Raw genomic sequence first — 19,411 nt, 5'->3', positions numbered from 1 at the left:
AGAGATTTCTTCCAAATCATCACTAGTAAGTATTATATCATCCACATAAATGGCAAGGAGGACAGTGGAACCACCCGATCTTCTGATGAAAAGGGAATATTCATTCAAAGAATAGAAATAACCCCTAGAACACAAAGCATGAGACAACTTGGCATACCACAGCCTAGATGCATGTCTCAAACCATACAAAGATTTTTGAAGATGACAAACCAAATTAGAAGACTAAGCAGATGAAGCAACACTCTCAGCAGACAAACCAGGGGGAAATTTCATGTAGACCTCCTCATCCAAGTCCCCGTGCAAAAATGCATTATTTACATCAAGTTGAAACATAGACCAATTCCTTTTCACAGCCACAACAATAAGACATTTAACACTAGAAAATTTGATGACTGGAAAAAAGGTTTCATTATAATCTACACCATCCACATGTGTATCACCCCTAACAACCAACCTAGCTTTATATCTTTCTATAGACCCATCAGCTTTATATTTTATCTTATAGACCCATTTATAACCTATGGGTTTCTTGCCAGGAGGTAACTCAACAATGTACCAGGTATCATTAGCCTCAAGAGCCTCAAATTCCTTTCTCATGGCCCCTTGCCAAGCTGGAATAGAAGCTGCCTGATGGTAAGATTGAGGTTCCAGGCCAGCAATGCTAACTGAACTTTGAGAACAAAAGGAAGAAGAACTAGAGCCACATAGAGAAGGAGGCAGACTGCAAACATACTGTTGGAGATGACTGGGAGTAACATGATTTCTGGTGTATCTCCTAACAAGAGGTGGAGACAGACTAGGGGCAATAGGAGGAGCAGGAGCAGGTTCAAGGACAGGAGCAGAGTGAGGATCAGACACAGGAGAAGGAATAGGAGAAGAAGAGGGAGAAGCAACAAGTGTTGAGGATGAGACATGATCAGGTTCATGAGAAGAGGTGTAATGAAACTCATAAGAAGAGAAAGGGACAAGAGAAGTAGATGATGTAGAAGTAACAGATGAAGGAGAGACTGAGGCAAAAGGTAAAATACCCTCATGAAACACTACATCTCTAGAAATAAGGGTTAGTTTAGTAGCTCGGTTGTAAAGTTTATAACCTTTCTTAGCCAAGGGATATCCCAGAAAAACACAAGGATTGACTCTAGGTTGAAACTTGTCCTTGTGACACTTAGGAATTGTGGAGAAACACAAACAACCAAAGGTTCCAATGTGAGTATATGAAGGGGGTTTCCCAAAGAGTAATTCAAAAGGAGTTTTATTGACAAGCAACTTGGAAGGGAATCTATTAATAAGGTAAGTGGCAGTGAGGACACAATCACCCCAAAACTTAATAGGTAACTTGGATTGAAAGAGTAAAGCTCTAGAGGTTTCCAACAAATGCCTATGTTTTCTTTAAATTACCCCTATTTTGTTGTGGTGTGTGTGGGCAAGATGTTTGGTGAACAATGCCATTGTCAGCAAAGAATTGGCCAACAAGAGCACCAGACCCAAGTTCAAGAGCATTATCACTTCTAATAGTTTGAATGCAAGTTTGAAATTGTGTCTTGACCATGGAAACAAAAGCTTTAATCAGAGGAAAAGCATTACTTTTAGACCCCATAAGGTGTCCAAGTAGCTCTAGTGAAATCATATACTATAGTCTATTTGCCATTGTAAGTAGGAGTGCTATATGGTCCCCAAGTATCCACATGGACAAGTTGGAAGGGATGAGAAGTTTTGATGGAGCTATCAGGAAAGGGTAGTCTAGGTTGCCTAGCTAAGGGACAAATACAACAAGTAAAATGCTATTTAGAGGAAAATTTGCTTGAAATGGATGAAATATCCTTCATTCTGACAAAGGGGATATGCCCCAACCTATTATGCCAACCTATTATGCCATAAAATCTCCATTTTATCCAAATCAGAATGGTATGTACAATGATTATCAGTTCCAATGGCAGCCAATGGAGAATGGTATTTACAATTGGAAGACATAGAAGTAGAAGAACAAGTAGGAAAACTATTACAAGCAGCAACAAGAACATTAGAATCAGATTGTGGACATGGCTGCACAAGCTTGTATAGCCCATGATCCTGTTTACCAATTTCCAGTGGCCTCTTCATTGAAGGGGCCTGTATGAGAAAACATGAAAATTTACCAAACAGAACCAGGCAATCTAATTGTGCAACAAGCTTGTGAAAAGAAATAAGATTATGCTGAAAACTAGGGACAAAAAGTACATGATGAAGTGTGAAAGAAAGAAAGTGAAGAGAACCAGTGCTAGTGACTTTGACTTTATATCCATTAGGAAGTGTGACCAAATATGGGACAACTAAAGGTTGACTATCAAAAAGAAGTTCTTTCTTAGAAGTCATGTGATTAGTAGCCCCAGAATCTATTATCCAAGCGTACTCATGAACTCTAGTTAGCATGCATGCACCATAAGACACCTTGCATACACAATCAGGGGAAGGAACTATACCCGCAAAATTAGCAGACGCCATCAGACTAGACTGAGGGAGAGACTCTGAAATGTGATGTTGCTGAAGTAACATCAGAAGCTGATCATACTGGTCCTTAGACAGACCAGGAATCACATAATTAGAATCAACAGGACTCTCAGTGGAAACTGGTCCATATTCAGAAGCACAAGCTGAACTCTGCACCTCAACATTTGCAGCAGTTCGTTTACCTTTGGTGAATTTATAGTTTGGTGGAAATCCATGGAGCTTATAGAATTTATCAATCAAATGTCCAGGTTTCTTACAATACTTGCATAAAATAGGAGACTTGTTCTGATCAAAACTGACTTTCTGGACAAACTGTCTAGGAGGGGCTGATTTTTTATTCAGATTGACATGAAAAGAAGTAGAGTCACCCTGGAAATGAGAATTAGGAGTAATGTCACGACCCAAAATTCACTAAGGATTGTGATGGCGCTGGACACCACTGTCAGGCAAGCCAACACCACTTAACTAGTAAATTCTCGTTTTAATATTTTTAAAATCATTTTCGCTAAATATTAAACAATGAATAATAAACTTCACTGAATAAATAATGATGTCTTTACAAAATTACTGAATAATCCCGAAATTATCCCAGAACCTGGTGTCACAAGTGCATGAGCAATTACAAAAAAATCTAATAAAGTACAATAGCCGTCCGGAATAAAAACTTGGACATAAAGTAAATACAATACACTAAAAGAGACTCTGCTGGCTGCGGGTCGTCTCGAGAGGTGCAGCTCACCCAAGTCTTTGTATCATCCATGCTGCTACGTCCATTAGGGCACTAGAGGTACATGTGCCCGTACAACAAAAAATGCACAGCAAGTGTAGCATGAGTACAAAAATAACATGTACTCAGTAAGTATCCCGCCTAACCTCGAAGAAGTAGTGACGAGAGGTCGACTTCGACACTTACTAATGGTCCAATAATATCATTACAATAAAGAAGTGAATAAGTATGAAACAAGGAAGTTATATGAAATAAGCATGTATAAAATACATAGTAACATTCTTCTTCTTTATTTTACTCAAGTTTTCAGCTAGCAAGTTCCCTCCGTAACTGGAGCGCGCGCGCACACACACACACACACACATATATATATGGTGGATTTCCTTAAAGAAGTTGTCATAATTCAAAACAGGAAAAAGAATCCTCCAGGTTCACTGGCTTCTAGCCAAATATCACGCATGATTCCATGAGAATAGTATATATATATATATATATATATATATATATATATATATATATATATATAGGAAATGCCAAGGCGAACGGCCCCGCTCCCATGAGAGTGTGATACATAAATCCTGCTGAGGCGAACGGCCCGATCCCATAAGAGTAGTAGAAGGAAATACCCCGCTGGCGAATCATACGTGCGCCGCGGTAAAATATAAATTTAAGGAATCACCCCGCTCGCGAATCATACTTGCGACGCGGTCAAATATAAGTTTAACATTAAAATCATATCTCTTTCTTGATTCTTTTCAAAATAAGGGAAATTCAGCTTGTAGCTTTTTAAGAAAATTACCTCGCTCGCGAAATATACATGCGACGCGGTTACACATAGATTTCTTAAGCTATTATAATATTCCTTCAATTCTTTTAAAAAAAAATACGAAATTCAAATAAAAACTTTTAAGATCTCAAATTCCTCAATTTCAACTCTGTTCAAGTATTTACTAAGCAAACTCAATATCGCTTCTTCTCAAGGCAAACAATAAACAAGAGTCAACAACAATATCAACAAAGCATGGTGTAAACCTAAAACTACCCGGACATAGGCATAGCTAGTAGCTACGTACGAACTCTCGTCACCTCGTGCGTACGTAGCCCCCACAAATAGAGGCACACGTTAATTATTTCACCTATGGGGACAATTCCCTCTTACAAGGTTAGAAAGGAGACTCACCTCGCTCCGAAGTTCCATAACCGGCATTCCGCGCCCTTCCGAAGACTCAAATTGATGCACGACGTCCAATAATTATGTAAACCCATTAATACATGTCCAATTACTTATAATAATCTAATTTATAACAATTCCTAACCCTAATAGAAAAGTTGACTAAATTGCCCTCGGGCCCACGTGCCCGGATTCCGAAATTTTTTGAAGATAAAGTTTACCCATGACCTCACAAACTCAAATATATAATTTATTCTCAATTCCATGCCCAAGATCGTGGTCAAAATCCAAAAATACCAATTTCTAGGTTTTTCTTCAAAATGCCTAAATTTCTACAATTTTACATGTTTAAATCCATATATAATCCTTGTATTTAACCCATAACTAGAAGAAACCACTTATCTCTTGATGATGGTGGAACCCCTTCTCATATGCTCTCAAAAATCGCCTAAGACCAAGTGGTAAATGAGGAAAATGGGCTAAGTCTCGGAATAAAAAGCCATTGCACCAGACGTAGAAGTCGCATTTGCGACCTCTGGATCGCAATTGCGATGGTCGCATTTGCGACAAAGGCATCGCAAATGCGAAGCCAGCTCCCCCCCTGCGATGGTCGCATTTGCGACAAAAGCATCGCAAATGCGAAGAGGACAGCATCGCAAATGCGATAACTCCCTCGCAAATGTGATCTTCCCTCAGCAGCCCAGGTTCGCAAATGCGAGCCTACCTTCGCAAATGCGGTCACACCAGCATTAGCAATCCCACTTCTCAACATAATGCTCCGAAGCTTCTCCGAAACTCACCCGAGCCCCCGGGGCTCCAAACCAAACGCCCACACAAGTCTAAAAACATAATACAGACTTGCACAAGGCTTCAAATCGCATCAAACAATGCTAGGATCACGAATCACACCCCAAATCAAACTTGATGAACTTTAAAATTTAAAACTTCTACTTTCGATGCTTAAACCTATCAAATCACGTGCGACTGAACTCAAATTTTGCACACAAGTCATATTCGACATTACAGATCTACTCCAACTTCCGAAATCGGAATCCGACCCCGATATCAAAAAGTCCACTTCCGGTCAAGCTTCTCAAAAACCTTCAAATTTCCAACTTTAGCCAAATGACTCCAAAATAACTCACGAATCTCTGAATTCACTTCCGATCGCGCTTCCAACACCAGAAACACCATACTGAACTATTCCCAGACTCAGAATCCCAAATGGACATAGATAACACTGAAATGCACTTCAACCCAAACTTATGAAATTCTTCCAAAATGTTAACTTCCACAATAGGCGCTGAAACACTCCCGGGTCATCCAAAACCCGATCTGGACATACGCCCAAGTCCAAAATCATCATACAAACCTGCTGGAACCTTTATCTCCATTCTGAGGTGGTTTACTCAAAAATCCAATCCTTGTCAATTCCTCCAACTTAAAAGCTTCCGAAATGAGAAATTTTCTTTCCAGATCAATTCTGAACTTTTCGGAATTCAATTCTGACCATGCGTACAAGTCGTGATACCTGATGTGAAGCTGCTTATGGCCTCAAACTGCCGAACGACGTGCTAGAGCTCAAAATGACCGGTTGGTTGCATTCTCTCCCACTTAAACATACATTCATCCTTGAACGTGCTAAGAACTGCACTGGAGCTATCCGAAATCATTGCTTAACACCTTGAGCACATACCCGTCCTACCACAGCTCAGTTGAGCACATTAACTTGATCAAATTTGAAGATATTCTCTTTTATTCAAACAAATAAGCTTAGAACTCAGTTCTAACACCCGAAATTCTCTGCCGGGCCTGCTTCCGATCTACGAATACCGCAACAATCACTACACGATGTACCAAAACATGACTGCATACCTTTGCTGAATTCACACTATGCACTGCATAACTCACATGATCATAATATCATCCTCTGATAACGATAGCTAAGATTCCACGAATTTGATGCTCCCAATGCACCTCATGACTTATATAATTCTTGCCCCAACTTTTGCAATACCGCCGCGATGGAAGAGATGTGTAGAAATTCATTACTGACTGCCGCATCAACATATCATTAAGTCTATACTCCTGCCAAGAACCATCACCTCATTTGAATTAATTAATGGTATTTTCTCTTTGATATACTTCATATAATCAGACCGTACTGATCCTAGGTCCAATAATCTCGTCTCACCCAGTATGAACCGCTTCAGGCAATAAGCCACCCCAGTCATGGCCAAAAGTCTCATATGATGCCACAACGTGCCAATAGGCTACAAGCTCGAACGTGATACATAAGGAAAACGAACTCTGGAAAGGCTACTCAACCCACGTAACTAATTAGACAACCGAAAGGTGTCATGAATCTTCCTTAGGAAAATGGGAAACAAGACACACAAAAATAGAGTATAAGGGACTGTACTCAACATCACACTATTGCGGCGCGCAACTCGATCCAAACTACATACCCGTGGCGGCACGCCACCCGATCCACACATAAAATCTATATAAGGAACATACCAAGCTAGAGTGCTCATTACTACAAAAATACCGAATATCGTCCACAAGCACGCTAAGTGCATAATACCATCCCTGGGGAGACAGATAGCGCCATACGCTACAAACTCAAGCACAACTGAGATGCGATATATGATCTGAATTTCAAGAGCCATCCTGTTCACATGACACCATCGCTACGCGGAACCTCAACACGTAAGAGAATTATCAAGCTGTTTCACAACTCACATGGCTCAATATAGTATTACATGACATAACTGACAACGAAATAACATCTAACGTTCGAATACTCCTCCATAAGGAGTGCTATGCTGAAATGAACACATCTTGCCTGATATAGAGCCCATATTCATATTTAAATCCACCAACCGACCTTGAGCCGATTCTGACCGCACCGTACTAGGCTAATAGCCTTTCAAGGGTCCATAATAACCCCTTTTCCTCATAACACAGAAGAACAACCATCATAACCGGAGCAAACCTCCACCGTCCATAGCCCAATAAACCGAGTGCCCTCCAGGCATAAATTCTCAAACTAGTTATATTACCACCATCTTCATACTTGGTCTAAATTTTTATTCAATCAGGTGACTGCATGTCACACTTATACAATCTTCCCGTGAGATACACTTCCACGATCTCATGCACCAGGTAACAAGTCTGCACATCCACATCACCGGCCACACAAATGTTGTAAAGCAAATCAAGAATTCGTAACCAGAATGCAAAGACTCCTACACAAACACCGATCTCCGTAACCAGGCTATCTTTTACGTTATTTATCTATACTGAGTATTAGGTGACTTATATGTGTTTTTTTTACTATATATGCTTTTGAGAATCAGGACAAACGAATGCTATCTTCTTCACTTTCATTGTCTCTTTTCTTACTAGTATTTTCCCATCCCTTATCCTTCCACTTTACATGGCTATTAACTTATGAGAAATGCGTCCTGAAGTTTGAATTAAGAACTCAACCGCATGACACTGTGTCCTGAAGTTTGAATGGAAAAAACTCAATTTCTCAAAGTATTTGTACATGAAAAAAATTGTAGGGAAAAAAGATGGATATGAGACTGAATAATGTAACATGTACAAAATTTTGGTCTTGATATCTATATAAGACTTGATGTATGAGTATTGAAGCGTAAGTTCCTAAAATTATTCCACATTTCCTTCTTCTTTAGGAGTAGGAGAAGGAAGAAAAAAAGACTTTCCATTTAAATTCTGTATTACCCAATCTTGAAAAGCTCAATTGTCAATAATTGGGGGGAAGTGCACGGTTAGCCACTAATAACACATGTATTTACTTTTAAGCCACTGTTTAAAATATCTTTAGTCTTTAGCCACTGCTTTAATAAACTTTACCTGCCCGGACGAAAACACCTTTCTGCTCATAAAAGTTCAGGACCAAGTGTCCTTAACTTTTGAACTTGCAACTCTAAGTTCAGGACTTCAGGACTACATGTCCTTAACTTTTGAACTTGGAACTTGAAATTCTGGACCACCTATCCTTAAGTTCTGTTCTTGTAACTCTAAGTTAAGGACTACTTGTCCTTAACTTTTGAACTTGTAAGTCTAAGTTCAGGACCTATTGTCCTTAACTTTTGAGCTTGTTAGTCTAAGTTCAGGAACAAGTGTCCTTAACTTTTGAACTTGTAACTGTAAGTTCAGGACCAAGTGTCCTTAACTTTTGAGCTTGTTAGTCTAAGTTGAGGACCTATTGTCCTTAACTTTTGAGCTTGTTAGTATAAGTTCATGACCTATTGTCCTTAACTTTTGGTCTTCTTAGCCTAAGTTCAGGACCTATTGTCCTTAACTTTTGAGCTTGTTAGTCTAAGTTCAGGACTTCAGGGCCTATTGTCCTTAACTTTTGAGCTTGTTAGTCTAAGTTCAGGACCAAGTGTCCTTAACTTTTGATCTTGTAATTCTAAGTTCAGGACCAAGTGTCCTTAACTTTGGAACTTGTAATTCTAAATTCAGGACCAAGTGTCCTTAACCTTTAAACTTGGAACTCGAAGTTCAGAACCAAGTGTCCTTAACTTTTGAACTTGTATCTGTAAGTTCAGGATCCATAATGTAGTAGAAACCAAATGTTATTTGTATTTTTTCACAAAATATAATTATAATAATAATAATAATAATAATAATAATAATAATAATATTAATTACAATTTACATATAAGATTGATGTCAGATTTGGCTTGGATGCAATATTGATAAGACAAATCTACATAACCTTTTCATTACTAGTCTGATGAAAATACAAGTGACGACGATTTAGTGTCCCAAGATAATTTGTCTAATGATGATTCTGAGAATACAAAGGATGAGGATGATAAAGAGTGCGATAATGATGAAGAGAATAAGTTACTGATATGTGTTAGTCTACAATCAAGATCATAGACGTTGGCGGAGTCCACGGCAGTCGCCGTCTCACAGACGGCGGCACAGTTCTTCTCCCTAACATGAAAGAGATAGAATAAAGGGCAACACAGTCTTTTCATATTAATTTTAATAGACTAGTGGCTACTATTGCTAAGCATTGAAATTGCTGGATAAAAACTAAATACCACTTTAAAAAGTGGCTATCCCACACAATTTTTACATTTCTTTTCTGCTTTTGACTCTCTCAGTCGACTGAAATCACTCAAGATTGGTGTCTCAAGGGAATTGGCATATTCCTATAGTTTTGAATGTTGGAGCAAAACGGTCCAAAGATACTCTTAACATGGCGTGTGTGATATTGTTCGCTTTGGGCCAAGCCCGCACGATTTTACCCAAAATGCCTCACACCATTAAGAGTATCAAACTTCTTATAAGTAGAATCTTTTTCCTTTCTACTTTTCATGTAGGAGTTTGTTCACACACATCCAACATTGAAGACTTTACATATCCGTCAAACATAAAAAAATTAACTTTAGCATGTCTTGAACTCCCCTAGAGTAAAAATCTTAACCATTGGCAAATTGTCCAATCTTGAAGTTCTGAAACTAGAAGGAAATACCTGCAGAGGGAGGGAGCGGGACGTTAAAGATGGGGAGTTTCCTAACCTTAAACTTTAGAATTTCATAATGGAGTGCCTCTGGTGATTCGTATCCCAACCTACAGAAAGTACTTGCTCAATGGTGTTGAAACCTAGAGAAAATCCCTGATAGTTTTGGAAGCAAGTATACGATGCAACTGTTAATTTACACCATGAACGAGTGAATTATCCCTCGACTGAGCTCCATTGAAGAGCTCTAGAAACTTCGCGTGAGGAAGGGGAAGAAGACTGATCTTAGAAATGAGAAAATGAACTACTGCTTTTGTATTGCTATGTAACAGTGTATATATACACACAAGTACAGGACGAAATTAACTAACTCTAACTAACAGCTAATTGACAGCTAAGTTGAGCCACTAATTAACACTAACTAACTGTACAATACGTAAAACTAAAGGTACAACGTATAAAAAGCATGAAATATAAATACATCTCAATACCCCCCCCCCCCCAAGTTGGAGAAGGGTTTCATATCCAAATTGTTTAAGGGGGAAAAATGTTTGACACCAGTGAGAGCTTTGGTAAGTACATCTGCTAGTTGAGCACCAGTAGGAATGTGATGTAAGGAGATGAGGCCCTCATGAAGCTTGTCTCTCACAAAATGACAGTCGACTTCGATATGTTTAGTTCTTTCATGGAAAATAGGATTTCTAGCTATGTGCAAGCAGATTGGCTTTCACAAAAGACTGAGACTGGCTTAGGATAAGAGATAGTAAGTTCATCAAAAGGTCTGCACAACCAAGTCAGTTCCCCTACAACTTTCCTCAAAGACTTGTATTTTGCTTCTGCAGAATGATAAGGAAATTGTTTCTTGTTTCTTGGATTTCCAACAAATTGGACTGTTCCCCAATAGGACTATGTATCCTGTAACTGATCTCCTAAAATCTGGGCAGGCTGCCCAATCTGAGTCACAGCATCCCTTCAAACTACAGTCAGAATCATTGTACAGAAAAATTCCTAGAGTGGGATCACTTTTCAAATACCTAAGCAGATGGAAGGCAACCTTCAAATATGGTTCTCTAGGATCCTGCATGAATTGACTGAGATATTTACACTGAAGGCTATGTCTAATCTGGTGTTTGTGAGGAAGTTTAACTTTCCCACAAGTTTTATGTAATATGTAGGATATGACAATGGTTTTCCCTCTTTGGCCCTCAACTTCTCATTGGGATCAAGAGGAGTAGAGAGACTACTGTAGGAGAGGCAGTCATATTCCTTAAGCATGTCCAGAGCAAACTTCCTTTGTGAGATGATCACACCATCAGCTGTATACAAAACCTCTAGGCCAAGGAAATAATGTAGCCTTCCCAGATCTTTGATCTTAAGTTGATCATGTAAGAAAAGTTTGAGCTGAACAATCTCTAAAAGATCTGTTCCAGTAACAATGACATCATCTGCATACACATCTATATAAAATTGTGGAGTATTATGTCTTTTTGTGGAAAAGGGAATAATCATTTAAGGAGTACACATATCCCCTTGAGCATAGAACTTCAGTCAACTTAGAGTACCATTGTCTGCTTGCCTGTTTAAGGCCATATAATGAATTGTTCAACTTGCAGACCAAGCCTGGAGAATCAGTTTCTAACCCTGGTGGCATTTGCATATACACCTCCTCATGTAGATCCCCATGGAGGAAAGCATTGTTTACATCCAACTGGAAAATTTGCCACTATTTCTTTACTGCTGTGGCTATAAGAGCTCTCACTGTTATCATCTTTACAACAGGGCTGAAGGTATCAGTGTAGTCTATGCCTTCTTGTTGAGTATAGCCCTTCATTACCAACCTAGCTTTGAATCTTTCCACTATTACATCAGCTTTGTGCTTTATCTTATAAACCCATTTGCAGCTAATGGCTTATTTTCCACTTGGCAGGGGTACAACATCCCATGTATGATTTGCATGTAATACCTCAAACTCCCGAGTCATTGCTGCTTGCCATGCTGGATTGAGTGCAGCTTCCTCATATGAAGATGGTTCACAGTCATCGCAAACATTCATCACAAGTAATTGACTATCATGGATTAAGGATGCAGGTGAGATATGACTGATTAAGGAAAATAAGGCATTAAGAGAAGTGAGGGATGTTGATTTATCATTAGTTACAGAAGAAGGAGTGGATTTCAATTGAGGTACAGTGTAAATATAATCTTGCAAGGAGTGGGAAGCTTGTGTTGTCTCCTAGATTCCTAGGTTCTAGAATTGTTGAAGGATCTTGTAAGGTGTTGTCAGGTAAGTCTTGAGAGGTGACAATAGGAGAGTTAGAAGGTTGTGGTTCCGAAAAGGAACCTACAAAGTGATCGAGGGTAGACTTATCAGATGCAGTGTCAACGTTGTCTGAGCTAAGTCGAGTGTCTGTTGTGGATTGAAGAGCATCGGTATGTAGGTCAGTGATGAAGGGAATTGAATGGATGGTTGAAGAGAAGGAACCAATAGTAGGAGAAATGGCAAAAGGGAAAATGTCTTCACGAAAGATTACATCTCTAGATATGTGGATTCTTTTGGATTCCAGATTTAGCACTTTATAGCCTTTGGTGTCAAAAGGGTATCCAACAAAAACATGTTCAAACTTGTCCTTATGTGTTTTTGGTATGGGAGGAAAACACATGCAGCCAAAACTCCTAAGGTGAGAGTAGCTTGGCCTTTTCTGGTACAGAAGTTCAAAAAGACATTTGTTGCTGAGATAGGAAGTGGTAGTCTGTTTATCAGGTATGTAGCTGTTAGAATACACTCTCCCCAATACCTCACAAGCAACTTTGACTGAAATAAGAGTGCCCTAGATGTCTCTAAAAGATACCTATGCTTCCTTTCAACTACACCATTCTGTTGTGGTGTATATGGACAAGTTCTTTGGTGGACAATGCCTTGATCTTGGAAGAAAGAGATTGCTTCTGCACTAGTGAATTCTAAATCATTATTTGATCTGATTGACTTTATGGTTGTGTGAAATTGGTTTTTAACTAGAGAAACAAAAGCTTCCGAGAAAGTAAAGTTGGAGCTGTAGATGATCAGTCAGAGAAGACAAAAAATGGTTTAATCCCTAACCTTGTTACCATTCCTTCTTCTTCTAACTATCCAACAAGTGTAGAAAATACAACCGACGAGGTTGTCGAGCAGGGGGAGCAACCTGGTGAGGTTATTGAGCAGGGGGAGCAACTTGATGATGGTGTCGAGAAAGTAGAGCACCCCACTCAGGGAGAAGAACAACCTCAACCTCTGAGGAGCTCAGAAAGGCCAAGGGTAGAGTCATGCAGGTAGCCTTCCACAGAGTATGTCATCATTAGTGATGAGGGGGAGCCAAAAAGTCTTAAGGAGGTGTTGTATCATCCAGATAAGAACTAGTGGATAAAATCCATGCAAGAAGAGATGGAATCTCTACAGAAAAATGGCATGTACAAGCTGGTTGAACTTCCAAATGGTAAAAGACCACTCAAATACAAATGGGTCTTTAAACTCAAGAAAGATGGAAATGGAAAGTTGGTCAGATACAAAGCTCGATTGGTGGTTAAAGGCTTCGAACAAAAGAAAGGTATTGATTTTGAAAAAAAATTCGCACCTGTTGTCAAAATGACTTCTTTTCGAACAATTTTGAGCTTAGCAACTATCCTAGATCTTGAAATGGAGCCATATAATTGGAATTCCGCCCGACTTCCAAATTTTCATGTACTATAGCCCAAGCCATCTGCATGGGTCCGACGTCCGGCCCCGAATTACTTAAAATTTTGTAGGCCCATAAAAAATAACCTAAGGACCATTAGTCAACACCTCGCCATAACCTTTTCTCGTTTTTTGGTGTTTTAGAGCCATAAAACTGGAATTCCGATTGATTCCTAGATTTTCGAGTGCTACAGGCCATGCCTTCAGCATGGGCCCGGGCGACCAGACTCGAATCGCCTAAACTCTATTCAGCATATATAAAATGACATAAGGAACATTAGTCATTGCCTTACTATGACTGTTTATTGTTTTTTGGCATTTTAGGGCAATAAAATTGAAATTTTGCCTGACTTTCAGATTTTCGGGCACTATATCTCAGGCCAACTGCATGGGTCCGGGCGACCAGACTCGAATGACCTAAAATTCTGTCGGCACATAGTAAACAATCTAAGGAACATTATTCATCGCCTAGTAATGAACGTTCCTCATTTTTTTGGAGTTTTAGCGCCATAAAACTAGAATTTCGCCCAATTCCCAGATTTCATGTGCTATAACCCACACCATCTACATGGGTCTGGGCGTCTAGACTCGAAACGCCTAAAATGTTATCGGTCCATCAAAAACGACCTAAGGAATATTAGTCATTGCCTCTCCAAGACCGTTCCACATTTTTGACATTTTAGGGCCATAAAATTAGAATTTTGCCCGATTCTCAGATTTTCGTATGCGCCCACGCCATCTGCATAGGTCTGGGCGTCCGGAACTGGATCGCCTAAAATTTTACCGGCACATCAAAAATGACCTAAGGAACATTAGTTATCACCTCGCCATGACCGTTCCATGTTTTTTGGCATTTTAGGGCTATAAAATAGGAATTCTGCCCGATTCCTAGATTTTCCTATGGTATAGCCCACACCGGACCCGAATCACCTAAAATTTCTTAAAAATCATCAAAATGATCTAAGGAACATTAGTCATCACCTCTCCATGATCGTTCCTCTTTTTTTGCAGTTTAGGGCCATAGAACTAGAATTTCGCCCGATTTCCAGATTTTTATGTGCCATTACCCACTCTGCATGGGTCTGGGCGTCCATACCCGGATCATATAAAAAAAATTTAGTCCATCAAAAATGACCTAAGGAACAATAGTCATTGCCTCGCCATGACCGTTCCTTATTTTTTGGTATTTTAGAGCCATAAAACTGGAATTTTACCCTATTTTCCAGATTTTTGCTATAGCCCACGTTATCTGCTTGGGTCTGGGCGTTCGGACCCAAATCGCCTAAAAATTTGGTTGTCCCATACAAAATGACCTATGGAACATTTGTCATTGCCTCGCCATGACTTTTCTTATTTTTTTGCGTTTTTGGGTCATAAAACAAAATTTTTGCCAGATACCCAAATTTTCATGGTTTATAGCCCACGCCATCTGTATGGGCCTAGGCGACCAAACCTGTATCTCCTAAAATTTTGCCGTTTCATAAAAATGACCTAAGAAATATTAGTCATCGCCTAACCATGATTGTTTCTCATGTTTTGGCATTTTAGGGTCGTAAAATTGGAATTCCATCCAATTCTAAGATTTATGTGCAATAGTCTACGCCATCTATATGGGACCGGGAGTCCGGACCCGAACTACATCAAATTATGCCGGCCTATCAATAATGACTGATAATAGGCTATATAGACGATATTTACACCCTAAATGTACCATGCTTTATTGTTGTTTGAAAGGCTAAATGATAACAAAATGCTCTAATTGGTGTTCTTTTGCTTCGCAGGGATTAATCCAAGTTAGGAAAAATTATGGAGTGTTCTGGAGTCAATAATGTGGAAAAAAAGGCCAATCAAGAATCACCCGAGCGGAAAGAAGCAAAAAAAGAGGACTGGGCTTGAGCCACCGCGACTGCGGCTGGACCGCGGTAAGCTAATGAAGCGAGGCAGAATGATAGGCTCTCACCGCGGTCGCGCCGCATTTTTCCGCGGCCGCGGTGAACTATGTAGCTGCCCAGAACTTTCGGGACCAAAGTGTAAATCGGGAAAAACTTATTCCAAACCCTTATAAACTCAAGAAGCTCACCCAAGAAAAAGAAGGCTTGTTTTTAGACTATTGTGAAGGCAAGAACAAGTGTGAAAAGAGCAACCAACCATTAGAGTTTTTCTATCTTTTCTTTATTATTTCAATTGCACATTATGAACAATTTAGTAGTTTTATCTTGTTTGGTTATGAGTAGCTAATTCCTTAATCTAGGGTTTTGATGGAACCTATTGAAGGATGAACTTCTTGTTATGTTAATATAGTTGCCCACTTTATTCTCTATTTGTTCAACTGCATTCTTGTTGTAGTTAATTGATAGGATCCTCAATTAGTTGTGCATATTTAGTGTGCATAACTCAGGAGAGAGTTCATATTTAGGTAATTGTAGAACAACACCACTCCCAAAGTATATGAGGGATCAATAACCGAGGGTTTAAAGGCGGGATTAGGGATAACGAAGCTTTGGGTGCAATCTAAAGTGAGCTGTAATAAACAAAGCCAACTAGCATAACTCGGGAGAGTGCATCTAGTAAATTTTCGTGATTACTCAGGAGAGATTTACGGTAATAAGAGTGCTCATGATTGATAGAGACGATTGGGCAATTCTATGTGAAACATAACCAGAAGGGATTCCATCAATAGGGGAAATCATAACCTTAGATCCTTCTCTTAATTGTTTACAAATTAATCATAGTTAGTCTTTAGTTGCTTAATTACAGTCAGTCTTAGTTAGTAGAAACATACTCAATTGTTATTTAAAATGTTTGGGAAGTTGATTATGTAGAATTTCGTAAGTCTAATGAGAGTAATTGATAGGTTAATTCCTTATGGGTTCGACTCTGGGCTAAATACTCAGATTATATTTTCAACGTCCGTTTAGTCCTTTTTATAAGGTACAATTGGGCGTGATCAAATTTTGGCGCCGTTGCCGGAGAATTAACGGTGTTATCAATTACCATTGAAAGAAATACAAAAATTCTTAGTGTAGTCAGTTTTCTTCACTTCAAATCTTTACATTGAAATTTTAACGTCTGTTTACTTGGTTGCACAGGTGCATGCCTAGAAACTCATCGAGAACTGGTGAAGTATTTGAAGCATTATCAGATCCTGCGAAAGTTTTCAAGGCCTTGAATCGGGCCAACCGGAAAAACAAACAACAACAAACAATTGAACAATTCGCACCAGACATGGGGGACGACGTGGTAGACCCAGCTGCACCATTAGCGCCAGTGGCACCTCTTGTGCCAGAGGCTGCTCTATATGACTGGGCACAACCCACAACAGAGAATTTGGCCACAGTGATTTTAGTCCCGCAGATACAGGCTGAATCGTTTCAAATCACGAACAACATGCTGCACTTGTTGCAAAACAAGGGACTATTTTCGGGGTCACAAATCGAAGATCCTCAACAACACTTGAAGAATTTCTTGTCAATATGCCAAACTCAAAGGCATCCCAACGTAACTCAGGAAGCAATAAAGCTATTGTTGTTTCCATTCTCAGTGACAGGAGCTGCCCAGACTTGGCTAAACTCACTCCCCATTAATTCCATAACGACTTGGGAGGAACTAGTCAAGCAATTTGTGAACAAGTTTCATCCATCCAACAAGACTGCTCAACAAATTGATGAAATTTTGAGTTTCAAACAGAAACCAATGGAGACACTACAAGAAACATGGGAACGATTCAAAGGGATGTTGGTTATGTGTCCACACCACGGTATTCCAGAACAGATGTTGGGGTAGCGGTTCTACATGGGTTTGGCAGATGGCGTGAAGGGTAATGTTGATGCTTCAACTGGTGGAGCATTTTTGAGCAAAACATGGAGAGAAAGCCACAGTCTGCTTGATAAGATGGCACAGAATTCGGGGTGGACAACCAGGAACGCACCTATCACTCCAGTGGTTCACTCCATGCCCTTAGATCCATCTAACACTTTTGCTGAAAACATGGCTACATTAATGACACATATGAGTATACTCACCAAAAAGGTGGAAGAGTCAGGGCAGAAGCAGCAGGTACACATTGTTGATACTACCAATGGGGGCTTATGCACATCTTGCATTAGTCAGCCAATTGGTAACCAGTGGAATGTAAAAAGTGATCATCATCACTACCCTGAGGACATGAATTATGTGTCTAACTATGGAGGCCAGAGACAGGGTGGTCAAAATTGGGGCCAACATTAGCAGCCATTGCTGGCCAGTCCAGCCACATCTCAATAATGGAAACATGGGAGGTATAAGACCTTACAATAATATGGCGCCTTATCAAAGGCCACAGGGATATAATAATCAAAATCGGCAGCAGGGGTATCACCCTCCTCAGCAGCAGCATGGTGGACGGCTGAAGATGGGTTTGCTAGACTCGAGGCAGTGATGCAGCAGGTTATTGGGTCAAATGCAAAAATCAGTGAAAGAGTAGATGCACATGATTCAGCTATCAAGAACATTGAAGTGCAGATGGGACAGATTTCGATGTCTTTGAATAATCATCCTCATGGGACATTACCTGCAGACACTCAAATAAATCCAAAAGATCAAGGCCCGAAGCAGCTGATGACAGTGAGTCTACGTAATGGCAGAGACTTAGACTTGGAGCAAGAGATGGCTCGAGAAAGCAGACAGGCTGAGACACTTATACCAGTGCCCATTGAGCTAGATAAGTCAACGAAACTGACAGAGGTAACAGTACAGCCTGCCCGGGAAGAACATAACATACAGATTGAGGCTGAGAAAGAAGCTGAGACAGCCGAGGAACCGGTAGTTGAGGTGGCAGCTGAAAAAGAGCAGTCCCAAATCATTGGGAAGAAGAGACCTCCCGCACCATTCCCACAGAGGCTGGCCAAGTACCAAAAAGAGGAACAATACAAGAAATTCTTGGAGATGCAGAAACAAATCCAGGTAAATATTCCATTGATTGATGCTTTGAAAGAGATGCCTGGTTATGCAAAAATGATGAAGGACTTGATGTCCCGAAAATTAGATTTCCAAGACTTGGCCACAGTGACTCTTACTCAGACCTGCAGTGCGGTGGTAACTAGACCAATTGTTGAGAAGCTATCTGACCCAGGGAGTTTCACAATTCCCTGCACTATTGGTAACTTTGCTTTCACCAAAGCACTTTGTGATTTGGGGGCTAGCATAAATCTTATGCCCCTAGCGATCTATAAGAGGTTGGGGATTGGAAGAGCTAGACCCACTTCGATGTTGTTGTAGCTGGCGGACAAGACCGTGAAAAGACCCTCTGGTATCATGGATGATGTGCTGATTCAGGTAGGCAAATTTGTGTTCCCTGCAGATTTTGTGATTCTAGATTGCAAGGTGGATGAAGAGATTCCCATAATCTTGGGAAGGCCATTCTTGGCCACTGAGAGAGCTCTCTTTGAATGTGAGACTGGGGAGCTCAAGATGAGGTTAAAGGATGAAGAGATAACATTCAATGTGCAGAAATCAATGAGGCGACCAAGTGAATTCGCCAATTGTTCGCTTATTGATGCCGTGGATGTAATCGTAGAAGCTGATGATGAGATGCTGACTATTGAGGACCCTCTTGCCGCATGTCTGGTAAATTTAGATGAGGTGAATAGGGAAGAACTAGCAGAATGGGTGTTGGCTTTAGAGGGCAGAGGGTTCTAGGATAGAACTCTTGAATTTGAGCCCCTGCACTTAGAAAATAGAGAAACTCCTCCAGCCAAGCCTTCCATAGAAGAACCACCAAAGCTGGAATGGAAGCCACTGCCCGCCCATCTCAGGTATGAGTTCCTA

The 19,411-nt window shown here is 40.1% G+C and overlaps 1 protein-coding gene across 1 annotated transcript; it reads right to left on the bottom strand.

The window, feature by feature from the left end:
- Positions 223-5,157, bottom strand: LOC109233593. The gene is made up of 5 exons (XM_019399477.1): positions 5,110-5,157; positions 2,218-2,856; positions 1,914-2,109; positions 1,399-1,560; positions 223-1,007 (listed from the first exon to the last, which is right to left on the bottom strand). Exons 1-5 carry the CDS (start codon positions 5,155-5,157, stop codon positions 223-225), a joined length of 1,830 nt encoding a protein of 609 aa, XP_019255022.1.

Source organism: Nicotiana attenuata, chromosome 10 (assembly GCF_001879085.1).
Source record: "Nicotiana attenuata strain UT chromosome 10, NIATTr2, whole genome shotgun sequence".
Classification (NCBI taxonomy): domain Eukaryota; kingdom Viridiplantae; phylum Streptophyta; class Magnoliopsida; order Solanales; family Solanaceae; genus Nicotiana; species Nicotiana attenuata.
The sequence above is the reverse complement of the archived record's forward strand: the minus strand, read 5'-3'. Positions and strand labels throughout refer to the sequence as shown.

What these genes read in the sequence shown, in the direction of transcription:
- LOC109233593 (XM_019399477.1), bottom strand. Translation starts at nt 5,157, where the DNA reads ATGTTGAGAAGTGGGATTGCTAATGCTGGTGTGACCGCATTTGCGAAG. An exon ending in TTTCTTTCACACTTCATCAT is followed by an intron (nt 2,110 to 2,217) that starts GTACTTTTTGTC and finishes TTTCTCATACAG; the next exon opens with GCCCCTTCAATGAAGAGGCC. An exon ending in CATTGGAACTGATAATCATT is followed by an intron (nt 1,561 to 1,913) that starts GTACATACCATT and finishes CTCTGATTAAAG; the next exon opens with CTTTTGTTTCCATGGTCAAG.